The sequence below is a fragment of the Sinohyriopsis cumingii genome, chromosome 19, assembly GCF_028554795.1.
Source record: "Sinohyriopsis cumingii isolate HCF-2022 chromosome 19, ASM2855479v2, whole genome shotgun sequence".
Classification (NCBI taxonomy): domain Eukaryota; kingdom Metazoa; phylum Mollusca; class Bivalvia; order Unionida; family Unionidae; genus Sinohyriopsis; species Sinohyriopsis cumingii.
This window is the reverse complement of record NC_142979.1, coordinates 43,140,596-43,154,613: the sequence shown is the minus strand read 5'-3', so window position 1 is coordinate 43,154,613 and position 14,018 is coordinate 43,140,596. Positions and strand designations below refer to the sequence as shown.

The 14,018-nt window shown below is 34.4% G+C and overlaps 1 protein-coding gene across 2 annotated transcripts in view; it reads right to left on the bottom strand.

The window, feature by feature from the left end:
- Positions 1-9,732: 9,732 nt before the first annotated feature.
- LOC149775582 (uncharacterized) overlaps positions 9,733-14,018 on the bottom strand; it is a 53,871-nt gene continuing 49,585 nt past the window's right edge. For both annotated transcript variants that reach the window (XM_089943619.1, XM_089943620.1), the window contains exons 18-20: positions 13,173-13,331; positions 12,539-12,592; positions 9,733-11,928 (exon numbers count right to left, since the gene is read on the bottom strand). In XM_089943619.1, the coding sequence (XP_089799745.1) occupies positions 11,650-11,928; positions 12,539-12,592; positions 13,173-13,331 (492 nt within the window). In that variant the 3' untranslated portion in view covers positions 9,733-11,649. The remainder of the gene's footprint in view (positions 11,929-12,538; positions 12,593-13,172; positions 13,332-14,018) is intronic.

The following is a 14,018-nucleotide window of genomic DNA, read 5'->3' as shown; positions in this document are numbered from 1 at the left end:
ACACCCTTTCTGCGTTTTAGAATACGATATAAACTTTGTTTTGGAGAGATATTCTCAGTAGTAGTTGGGCTCTTACACTGGAAGTTGTATGTTGTGCTGTTTGGAGTTATTTCAGATTACTTGGTTTAAAAAGGATTACTTCTTTTTTTCCCTGGAAAATACGTGTGCGCATGTGCTCATGTGAAATACCTGAATAAAGACATCATTTATACAAATTTATTTAGATTTGCATAACCGGAATGATATTTTTTGTCTCTACAAGGAACTGTAAGACTTCAGTACTACAGATTACAGCATACATCATCGTCTTCCATCTTTGATTCTTCGTCGGGACTCGAACTTGAAATCATTAGAACATTTTGTTATTAGGACTTCTAAAATTTTATTCGTGGATTATTCTTGGATTATTTTTGGATTTGATTCTTAAAACCCGTTAGTTCAAATTTTTCATTTTTACAGAATTTTTCCAGAAAAATAAATTATTATATTTTTTTTCAAAACTTGTTGTTTTCACTCTTTCTTGTGTTACTGTTTGTTCTAGCCTAAACACGTAACATAAGATTAGTATATTTTTGGCATGCATTTTACCAGCTAAAGAAGACAAGTTTATGCCCTGCCACTTGCATGCTATTTGTAAGGACCCTGTCTGGCGTCTACTGTATAGCTGGCCTAAATCCGAAACATTGTATAAAAAAAGTTAACGTGGAATGTACCAAAGCAGCTGGTATGTGACAGTCCACGAAACGTTTGCTTTACTTCATTCAGAAACAAATTTAATCAACCAAAACGTAAAGTGCCTACTACACCAGTGTACATGATTTGTTTACAAATCAAAAGTGCTGGCATCTGCGTCCATTGTTTGTTTACAATAGAAGGTAATTAATTTATGCACGTCATTGCAACATGAATATAACGCGAGTTCAATATTGTAAAATAGTTTACGATTCTTGACACTGTAAAGTTAGCGGAGAAAAAAAAAATGAGCATATAATAAAGATAATTATAATTAAGCTTATGGTTACATGATCATATTTCTAATGCGTGTGTGATCAAGAATATCATGCTGCAATCGACATGTCAGGATATTTATGTTGCATATATGATCAAGAGTATTAGATTTACAGTGACACAACCAAATATCTATATTGCATATGTGATCGAGAGCATTAAGTTTTCAGTGACATCTCCAGATATTTCTACTGCATATGTGATCAATAGTATTTGCATACCGTCGACATGTCGGGATATTTCCGTTGCATATGTGATCAAAATCATTATTAAGCTTACAGCGATATTACCAGATATTATTACTGTATGTGTGATCAAGAGTATTATGCTGCCATCGACATGTCAGATTATTATTGTTGTATATGTGATGAAGATTATTAAGCTTACAGTGACAAGACCGGATATTTCTATTGTGTGTGTGATAAAGAGTATTATGCTTAGAGTTGACACGACCAGATATTTATATTGTGTGTGTGATCAAGAGTATTATGCTTACAGCTTACAAAACCAGATATTTCTATTGTGTGTGTGATCAAGGGTATTATGCGTACAGTTGACAAGGCCATATATTTATATTGTATGTGTGATCAAGAGTATTATGCTTACAGTTGACATGACCAGATATTTATACTGTGTGTGTGATAAAGAGTATTATGCTTAGAGCTGACACGACCAGATATTTATATTGTGTGTGTGATCAAGAGTATTATGCTTACAGCTTACAAGACCAGATATTTATATTGTATGTGTGATCAAGAGTATTATGCGTACAGTTGACACGACCAGATATTTATATTGTGTGTGTGATCAAGAGTATTATGCTTACAGCTTACAAGACCAGATATTTATATTGTATGTGTGATCAAGAGTATTATGCGTACAGTTGACACGACCAGATATTTATATTGTGTGTGTGATCAAGAGTATTATGCTTACAGCTTACAAGACCAGATATTTCTATTGTGTGTGTGATCAAGAGTATTATGCGTACAGTTGACAAGGCCATATATTTATATTGTATGTGTGATCAAGAGTATTAAGTGACAGTGACATGACCAGATATTTCTATTGTATGTGTGATCAAGAGTATCAAGTGACAGTGACATGACCAGATAACTCTATTGTAATTGCGGTCAACAATATTAGGCTCATATCGACTCGTCTCAATATTTGTATTACATGTACGATCAACATGGGTTAAGAGGGCAATGTTTTGAAATGATTATGTAGATATAATGACAAAAGTACATACGTAGGTTGCTATGGCAACATGTAAGATAACATAGATATAGCAATTGAACGTCGTGTCCACACTGCAAAAGACGTCGTCGAGATCACATATGTAATTGTAATAAAGTGCCTTGCCCAAGGCACGCCATGGCAGCAGGAGCGGATTGATCGAATGGTATGAGTCTAAAACCGTCCTCTTGCAAGTTCCGATCCAGAGATATTAAGTGTTTTTCGAAAGACGGACAAGTGTACGGTGAGGTTGTCTGCATTTGCAACAAGCACAATGGGGAGACTGTTGGCATACCTTTATGCTACTATATCATGTACTGTGAGATTTCTTCTTTATATGTTGCATTAGCGAAAACCATGCGCTGCATTAAGCAGATAGCTGATCGAAATGGCTGTTTCCATGTGCTTGAGAAGTAAATTTGAACTAGTCCTCGGTTCACTAACTTTAGCAAATATTAAAAAAACGAAAAAATTAATTTTTCCGAGGTGGACACTGCTATTACGATCTCCACATATTAAACTATAAAAAGCCAACCAACACGTTTTATATAATGTAAAATGTCAATTTACTCCCACCACCCAAAAAAGTTTTTAAAAAAAGTTAAAAATAACTTAATAGTATGATGAGAAATAATAAAATCCTAAGCGTTCTATAAATTCCAATATGTGTGAGACTTTGGAACTAATTAATACTTCTCTGTATAAATAACGCATGAAAATTATTCTGAAGGACTGTTTAGATTCTTGCAATTTACGTTTTTCATGCAAGCAACCACTCTTAAATTATACAATAATAACATTTAATTAGTCTATATTACCAATTTGATATTTTAGCAAGTGCTTTGCATGATTTCACTATGATTCTCTCAGCAGAATGGTACACTAATATTGGTGCTCTCTGTGAAAATCCGCAAATTGTGCCTATTCCTATTCTTCTCTTGCTTATGCCGTATTCCTTGTGACACTATTGTGTGTGAAATGTCCCTAACTACTGGGATATTAAGTCTTAGAATACGGAAGTAACTTAAGTTAAATTTCAAACGTCTGGATTACGTGAAAGAAAAATATAGCAAATAATGTCCTTTTATTCACTGGTAATAAAATTAAGGAAAAATGCCAAAGCAGATTCACGTGCTGCCATATGCTGGTGTCAGAAGAATTAGTAAATGTTTTGCTTTTGACTATTGACTCCGGTGACCATGATTTATTCTATCCCTTTTTTCTAACTCAAACTTTATCGGTGAGATTTTGCGAATAATGGTGTTTCAGTTTCCTCTCTTATAGCATAGCACTGACTACATTGTTGAAAAATGCAATGTGCATTATGAAAACAGCTTACTTTTCACTATTATATGGTACTTTAGGGGGTGGTGCTTATGTGAGACTTTGATAATAAGGAATACTGTTCTGTACAAGAGATGCATGATAATTATTTCAGATAACGTTTACATGCTTGCTACATACAGTTCTCAGTTCCACAAATTAAATTATACAGGAATAACATCTTTATGGTTCTGCTCCACAGTTATTAGGTAACTTCAGAAAGTGTGACATGTGCAAGGTGAAATTTGTGTGCATTTACAACAAAAATAGTGGAGAGAATATTAGCATACCTCTATTCTACTGTCACGTACTGTGACTGAAATTTCTTTTTATGTGGTATAAGGAAAACAATGCGCTGTCCAAGGCAGAATGCCGATCGAATGGCTGCGCCCATGTTCTCCAGATATGAACTCGAACTAGCCTTAAGTACACAAACTGTTGTAGTTATTAAAATAGGGGAAATGAATTCTGCCAAGATAGACAACACTAATTTCTGAATAAATTAGTATATGTTTGGGGTGTAAAAAGTTATTAGCTATGTTTAATTTTGACAATTTACAGCTGAAGTCAATGAAGTGAAAATGACCAAGCGGAGCTAGCAGTTTTTTGAGAGATGCATTTGGAAGTAATGCCAGTCTTTACACTCGCCAACTCAAATGACACCCATTAATCATGCAGCTTAATAAAGAGAATCAAAACCTTTGCTTTCTATTTTAAAAGTATTGCTTACGTTATTCAATTTATTCTTTTTTTAATAATTAGGGAATCTAAAAACTTTCCGAACAAATAAAAAAAAATGTTGAGAGAATTAAACGTGATATACTAGTAGCCGGGAGACTGAAGAAGGATTAAATATGATACATATTTATTTATTTATTCGGTTTATTAAGATACGATAGGTTAAAAGATTACTGATAAACGAGGATAGAGCATGGCAGAACCTAGTCAATACAATTATATTCAGAAATATGAATGATATTTGGAATTTAGAAAAGAGAAAATTAGAAGAAATTTGTCAGCTCATTAAAAACAGTTTTTGGAAAGATGTAGTTTTGGCATTATCGAATTGGAAAGAAGATCAGCAAAATCGAAAATGAGCATTAATCAGAGCTTTTTAAATTTTGTTCTACCTAGAAAGTTTCAATAATACAAATCCTGGAAAAATGCCGGCATTGAAATTCTTAATGATTTAGTTGATAATCGCGGTAATTTATTATCTTTTGAAATTATAAAACGAAACAACCGGATGCGACAATTTTATAAAAATAGTTTTAATTTATATCCAAAATTCCAAAATCTTGGAAAGATGCAATCTAAAACTATTTGGCTCACGACATGTTTGATAAGCAGGATGATAAAATAATGAAATTGCAAAACAAAACTCATTGAAGTTTGTTTACAATGATTTTTTTTTACAACAGCTTAAGAGCTAACACACTGCCAAACAAAAAACGTTGATGCAGTTATTAGATAATAGTAAAAGGAGTGAGGAGTGGTCTAAGATTTATAGCCAGGCGAAGCTTTGTACTGAGGATATAAAGTTGATCTCTTTTATTTTTAATTTAATTCTTATAATAAATGTCACTAATAACTTTTTGAAAAGAATTAACATATTAGATGACGACATATGTACTTTCTGTAAGAGTGAGAACGAAATTATTTTGAACACCTATTATACGACTGCAATATTACTTCAAAGTGTTGATATTCTTTTACATAATTTTTTCCATCTTATTATCTAAATATTGTCCATTTGTCCCAAACAAATCAATGTTTGTAGGACGTGAAAAATTGGACAAGTTGTGTAATCTCTTGCTTCTTTTGGCAAAATATTGTATTTACAGTTGCAAATTCAACATGCAAAATCCTTCCATTTATGTTTTTTAAGCAAATAGTTGAAGCACATAAGAACATTGAAAAATATGTTGCTAAGTTACGCAAAACAGAGAAGCAATTTCTTCAAAAATGGACCTCCATCATGAACTTGTAGTTTGTGCCATGCGGTAAACAGGAACTAATAATGTAATATTGCGAAGTCTACGTCCCCTGTACACTCTACACTTGTGTCAGCCTATCTAATTTGTGTCAAAAGAGATTGCGTGCAAGATGCATGTGTGTGTGTGTGTGTGTGTGTGTGTGTGTGTGTGTGTGGTCTTTTTCTGTTTGTGCATTATTTATTGTCCTTAGACTAAGTGATACATTGATAACCAGAAATGTTTAGATTGTAAGGTGACCATGGGATGATTTTCGCCGCCCCAGCTGAAATTGTTCAGCTAAACCTCACTTGCTAGTGTATCACGACACGTAAAAGGGCACCTTGGCTGGTAAGGGACGTCGGTCCACTTGGTTCCACATCAATCCTTGGCACATTTAGCAGGCTGAAATTGTATTAACTGTGCCATATCTGACTGTATACTACTAAAATAAAAAATAAAAAAATAAAAAAATAAAAATTCAGTCGGATCCCTCCTGACGTTTACATTGGGGTATTGTTAGGAATACTCATAGCGGCCTCCTTACACAATGACACGTCTCCAAGCAACCTTAGTCAATACATGTGTAAATCTAGTAAATCGTCGCATTAAATAACTTAATGATTGACGTAACGAGTTATCTCACAAGTTAATTGACTTCACTTGCTATGGACAGGGACTCTTTATCGGCAAGAGTGCACATGTTCCAAAACGAGGATAGACTACCCTTGGATAGCGAAGATGGAAACAAGTGCGTATTCTATATATCTGAATGTGTCTGGTGGGGGTGTTGATATGACGCGACTTTTTCTTTCCTGACTTCCCGTAAACAGACATAAGGTGTTGTCCAAAACCAAAGATTATCTGTGAAGAAAAATTATGCGTGAAAAATGTATATAATTTCAAACCACGAGAATTAAATTGGACCTACTTAGCACAGTTAAACATTTCGACGTTTTTCTGACGTTCACTGTATGTTTACATGATATGTATCCTCGTCCTTTCCGTATCTATTTTCGACGCTTTTCATTTGTTTATTCGTGCATTTACAACTCTAAACCGCATTACAAACTGAGTGGCATTATAGCCACGAATACAGAATGCTAGAAATGTTTCCAGTTTTCAATTTAAAATATCCAAGAATTTTTACATATTCTAGATAAAATAAAATCTAAAGCGAAACAAGATCGCATACGTCACTTGTGCATTCTTTTGCTCTAACTTGAACGAGATTTTAAGATAAATATTTACAATGTTGAATGCTATCTTTCGCCTACACCTCTAGTCGTGACCTCCGATATCATATGTTTTGACCACGTTTTGTCATAGATTTATCGATGTCCATTAAGTTCAATTTTATTGAATAATAGCCGTCTGTTATCTTCGTTCAGGTTACGAACTAGAAATGTATGACTATTTACACACTCTTAACGTACTGAATAGTTTACAGTAAAGACATAATCAATCTCCATATTTCCACTCATCTGATGTCGACATATCCCTTGTGATGTTGCTACTGTTGTCCAATTTATGTGGTCATCTAAACCATTTGAGTTCAAAAGATCCATTACCCTACAAACACAGATTGTATCGCACGTCCCCCGGGAACCAGTAAAGTCATTTTCCCAAACACACACACATTATTATTATTATTATTATTATTATTATTATTATTATTATTATTATTATTATTATTATTAATTTTTATTATTTCTATGTTTGCAGGTTGGTAATGTGTGTGTGTGTGTGTGTGTTGGATTTTTAACGTAGCTTTAACAATTTTTCAGTCATATCGCTATGATGTCCGCAGTGTGGCAATTTATAGTGATGTCTAGTTGTTGTTGTTGTAGGGTTTAACGCCATTTTTCAGCACACGATAGGCTATACATGGCGTCCAGTATTAATGGTGGAGGAAGAACGCTGGAAAACCCCGGGAAGAACCACCGACCCACGAGAAGCTACTGGCAAGCTTTCTCACATACCCACATTGGCCGAATCCTAGACTCGAACCCACGCAGACAGAGGTGAGATGGCAGTAATCCGTAACGGAGAGCTCTTTAGACCACTTGGCCACTCGGGGCCCCGTGATGTCTAGTACTGGTGCATCATGCCGCAGACATGTGGAATCATCTCACAGCCAGTCACATTATTATGACACCAGGCCTAACCAGTCCTAATGCTTACCTCTTAATGCTGAGCGCCAAGCGAGACAGTTGTCAGTACCATTTTTATAAGTCTTTGGTATGACTCTGCCGCGGTTCGAACCCGCGACCTCGCGCATCTGAGGCTGACGTTCTGATCACTAGGCCACAGGAACGGTCTGCAAGTTGGTGTGGTAGGTAGGTATAGTCGATGGTACGAAGGACTAGTGTATGGATGGATGAATGGAGGGGAAACTAGGTTTATGACAATTTTCTGGTTGTAACAATAGTTGCAGTAGAAGTAATATATACACTGGTTTAGGTATAGGCAACATTTTTCCTCATGCTAATTTTCTTCATTCATTTAAAACTATTTCCGAAATATTTTTTACATAATGTCCAGATCGTATTCCAGTTAATATGTGTGTGTGTTCGTGTGTGTGTGTGTGTGTGTGTGTGTGTGTGTGTGTAATGTCCCCTTAGAAAGATTTTGTTAGGTTGAAATGATCCGTTAAAGCGAGGAAGTAAAACCTCGTCTGCAATTCTGGAAATGGAATTAGATCCCGATTAAGCTGTCTTATTTGCGTAAAGAAATATAGGTCAAGAAGCGTAGGCATGCCTACTTCCTGCAGATGTGACAATATTTTAAACATGTCTGCAATAAAATACAGAGCTGTTGCCTGTGGGTTCTGGCTCTATGAAAATATTGACAGAGTCTTTAGCCTTGTAAACTATCACGAATGCTAATACAGGTAATAAATGGGTTGTAGTGTATTCAAACCAACGATTTATAACACTTGTCATCTAATTTGCCCACGTAAAAATGATGCCGGAAGAAAATCTAATATGAATGTTATCTGAATGCATAGATCATGGACAATTAATGTTTTGACCTCTACAAATACACACAAATGGCCATTTATTTTCCTGGATGGCTCTTTACGCTGAGAGGTAAAGATAGATAGAGTAAAATCTGTGAAAGTGGTTGTGCATTTTTTGTGTCTTTTGCCTCTCAGTTATATTTTATTTTTATGAGAAATTTAATAATGTATCACTATAAATAAGAATGTTGAACAAGAAAAACTATAAAGAATAATAAAGCTATTGATTCTGGGGAAAATCGAACGCTCAACATGTTTTTAACAATGCTGCTATTTTCTGAGGATCTTGGTTTAATTGTAAAAGCTAAAATCACTTTAAAATGATATTTGTCCTTCTAAATGAAAATCGCATTCATAGCTTATTTTATACCAATTCCCATCAAAATTTCCTGCAAGTGCTGTTTATCTTTAAACAACTGAGGACAACGCTAGAGAATCTTTGCAAAATATATGTGGGTCACCTTAGGTAAACACAATCTCGAATTAGTTCAGATAACCTCCAGAAAGCACACCCGCGTGCATACACTGATGACTTAGCCTTGGATGGAGTAGGGGAATAAAATATCTTGTATATTTTTTAAGCCATAGAAAAACAAGGACAGAAATAAGTAGTAAAGACAGAATAATAAAACACACGTGAACAAATATCAGCCAGGTTACGGTAAAAACAGGTTTGAAACGCTTTCATGACTATAAACACCAATATAAGGAGAAGTCATCAAAGAAAATAAGGAATCAGAGAGTTTTCTGGGAATTATACATGTAGAATCAATAACAATTTGTTGAAGAAAAGTCAACAGCATTCTAAACGTGGGCTTTTATCTTGGTTAGATGGTTTGCATTCGTCGAGCTATTTCTGGTGCACATACTCTAACACAAAATTGCAGTTTGAAATTATTAGATAGCTTTGATTTTAAGATAATTTTGTAATTTAATATGAATAATTTGAAAATGGAAAGATTTTTGTTGTTGTAGGCTTTAAAGCCATTTTTCAGCACAAGAACTACTGGCAAGCATTATCACGTACCCACGTTAGCGAGCATGAGATTCGAACCCACGCAGACATAATAAAGGAAAAGAAATTATGTAACCCAATTTGGTTGAATCAAATGTAATCGAATATTTTAGAAACAAATCTCCGAATGTATAAAAGCACAACGATCCGCAAACAATATCAAACATGTATTTTATTTCAAATAAATTATATAAAATTTGAAACAAATGTATGTACATGAGTTAACATTAAACAAATATATTACAAAATAAGTTGACGACAATAGTTACAAACCAGACAAAAAAGTATATTTCAAATTAAGTAATTTTGTTCAGAGTTCCTCACAGTCATCAAATCTGCGTCAGTGTATTGTACTTTTTCCATTTATTTATTTTTTTTTTTGTTGCTCGTACACAAAGGGAAAGTCGATTAGTCAAGATCAGGAAATACATCTTCATAAAGTATTAATTGGGATAGAGTAAGGATTTCATACTTCGCTGCGATGACGGATTCATGATTTTGCCGCCCCCCAGGCAATGTCAGAGCTGCCGCCCCTATCCTTTAATTAGAACTAACTTGACATAAGAATGAATGTTTTGTCAAGTCTTGTAACAATCCTCATACTTGACTCAGAGGAGAAGAGATAATATGGAACTGAAAGCTAACGGGCTACGACAGGCCATAATATAATCTCTAATGGCAATCGACCAGTCAAGCTAAAAATGAATAGTAATATGAAGCCCTTATAATGATAGTGTACGATACAAAGCAATCTATGTACAAGATGTACAATTTTTATGAGGAGAGGATGACAAAGTTTGTGATTATTGCATATTTCTGAACAAACAAAACTGGAATACGAAAGAACTGGCATTGCTTTAGTACCATCGAAAATACCTACCATTCAAAAATGACGAAGACTTTAATCTGTTGAGAACTCCAAGACTCAATAAATGTTATAAAAATGATAATTTATATGCATGTGTACAACTTGCATCCAGTTTTAATTTCTACGAACACGTTTCTTTGAATGTAACAAATGTTTCTCAGACGAAAACAATATCGCAATAATATATAAGGAGTCTCTAAGACTGGTATAGTTTGTTAGAAAAAGTGGATTGCGAGGCAAGCGGAGAAATGGTAGCGTCCAAACACAGAAGAAAGTATGTTTCATGAGATTATTTTAGTATCTTTTAACGGTGACTTTTAGCAAGACAAAATGACATTTAACCCCAGACAGGATGCACAGTTCCATTTGGGCTTCATAATATATCCAAAGACATGTGTCATTTAGCGCAGAGATTCCGCGAAATTCTGTTTCGGTTACATAATAAAACTTTTACACACGATGTTTAGTGCTGAAACTGATTTATTTGACACTATGTTGAGAATGTTCTGAATTATTAATGTTACCTTTGGGACTTATATGGTGGGCTTGGTAGAGTTCCATTTTCTAATAAAGTACCATATCAAACTCATAATTTTGTATTAAGCTGCTTTCTATTGAAAACTATTTTTTTGAAAAATTGTTATAGGCACTTAAAAGCAGCACCAGAGAAAAATATAAAATTAATAAAATTTTGCTCATGTTCAGCTCGTTTGATATATATTTAGATGGGACAAAACTGAATAATATAAATAATTATTTCTTCAAGAAGGAATTTGAACGGTGGATTCCATTTCTTTAATTACAAGCAATATCAAGGAATTGAAGAAAACAAAATAGATAAGTACCTTCAGTTAACAATTGCGCATAGAGATATATTTAAATGAACCATTGTAATTAAACTTGTGCGATTATATATATATATATATATATATATATATATATATATATATATATATATATATATATATATATATATATATATATATATATATATATATCAAAACATCCTCTCTATGTGCCATTGAAACCAACAATAACAACATGACCTTCTCTTTAAATTAGCTTTCATGAATATATAACATACAATGTACAAGGCTTGGCCTTACTATGCTTCATGATGGTTTTTAGAAATAAAGAATAAAACAGAATAACATATTTGTTTAATTGCGAGCTTGCAACGAAGCCACGGGAATGCTGCATTTTAATGCGTGATTTCTCTTCGTATCTTTTTGTCCTTTCTTTTGGTCGCATCAATCTGATCTGTTGATGAAGCAATGCATTGTTCAGAATGAGAGCCAACCAAGATGGGACTGTTGTTTCGGACTTTGAAGGGCATCCTGTATGTGCGTTTCTTCGGCAACCCATCACCTTCGTCTAGGAGAAGATCAATCGCATCCTGTGGTGTCATGAACCAACGTAGCCTCCGCTTGTCACGTGGAATGACGTCATTTAGAGTCCTAGAAGCTGACGACTCTCTCGTCTGGAATGATATATATGCTGCCAAACATGACTTCAAACAAGTACGAAGAACATCTGTGTCATTATCTAGCAAGGTCTATGAACTTCTACCAGATATTGAAGGATTCATTACACAAAAGGATATCTTACAATTTGAGAAGATTACAAATATTTTCTTTGTCTTTACTCTTTCTGAGTTTGTCACTTTCTTCACAGGTGTTACTGTTTTTCACCAACACAAAGGGTGTCGTGGTTTTTCAACATATGGAGTATTATATCCGAAAAAAGTCACGTCGTACACTACATGTATAAAAATTAACTGGAGCGATTTTTTAATTATGTAGCAGCAACTAAATATGAAACGGCGCTCATAAAACGAAGTACAAATGTCGAAGGACCGTGACTCCCCAGCAAACTCGCAATTTACTCCCAATATAGATTTTTAAAAATATTGTTATATCTTTACCTCATATTAGTATCAAATTATATTCCATACACACAATATTGTCTTTAAAAGCATATAATAAGAGTTTATTATCACTCAAAAATCTTATTTCGATTTGATCAATGATTAATTATGATTAGACAGTGGATTTAGAATTGGCATATACAGCTTAGGTTGCAGTACTTACATCGATGCTCTTTCCATCAGCTTTCAAAATGCTCTCCGCTCTCTTCATCGTATCCTGTAAAGATCACGGATTCTGCAATGCTATTATCAAGTATATAAAGCGCAAATACACTACGTGGCCTTGGCTTAACGATTTAGGTTGCAATAACTAACTTTTCATACTATATTTTAATCGATCATTACACCTTTTTTTATTAGTCCATCCATAGCAGATTTATAAAACGATGCAAACGACCCAGATAGTCCGTTCACAGGGTCTCTGAACAAATTGTAGATAAATCTGCAAGGTCAAACTTCAGGCACAAGAAACTGTTAGCAAAGGTTGGCCAGGATACGTGTCGGGTTCCTTTTCCTGAAACCATCCTTCAAAGTATTCGCTACATTAGTTTGATTTGATCGCACACGAAATAAACACGACGAATATAACTGGCAACGGCATGATATATAAAGTCGTAAAATTTGTCCAGAGCAAAATTATAAAATGTTTATTTATTTATTTATTTATTTCAAGTAGAAAGAATGTTCGTTTAGCTTTAGAAAAATCTTTCCGTGTGGTCACATACAGCATTCCATGTTTTTCTTTATTGAAAGTTCACGCCCAGAAATTTTATATGGTGTTAATAGGAATGACCAACCTGAAACGAGATATCAGACGCCTGCTTGGGAGGTTTTCTGTGAGCAACCAAGACACCAGAATTATCGTAACTGATGTCCCTCAAACTGTGATAACTGTTTTCGTCTTCCTTGAGCCACTCTTTGTTGCGCCACGTACCCGTGTAGGGATTAAATGTATACTGAAAGACAATTTCAGTCCATTTATTTTTCATTCCTCTTCTTTAGTGAATGCGTACAAGAAAAAAAAAAGTGTAATATTAGCTTGACACTCATATTATAAAGGGAAAGAAAAATATGCAGCAGAAACACAGATTTCGGGTTAGAGTATATATGTTCGAAACATTAATCTGTGGGGTCCTTTTTTCTTACGGCACGATCTGTTTTTCCATTTCCGTCTGTCTAATATTTCATTGTTTTTTACATGCTGAATTTCCACCAAAAACCAATATTAAACGTACTCATCATTGTTTCTACCTACAATTCATGTTAATATTACCAATAAAATGTGCTCACGTTGTCCAGTAGGGTCGAGTTTTCGATAACGAGCAATGTACACGTTGTCCAGTAGGGTCGAGTTTTTCGATAACAAGCAATGTACACGTTGTCCAGTAGGGTCGAGTTTTCGATAACAAGCAATGTACACGTTGTCCAGTAGGGTCGAGTTTTCGATAACAAGCAATGTACACGTTGTCCAGTAGGGTCGAGTTTTCGATAACAAGCAATGTACACGTTGTTTATTAGCAATACATGTTAAAATAGTATTTAAAAAATCTTTTATATATTTACCATGAAACGGGCAAAGTAGATCTGGGATATTAGTCATGGCTTCCTGAATATCGATCATTAATATATGACATTCTTGGTAT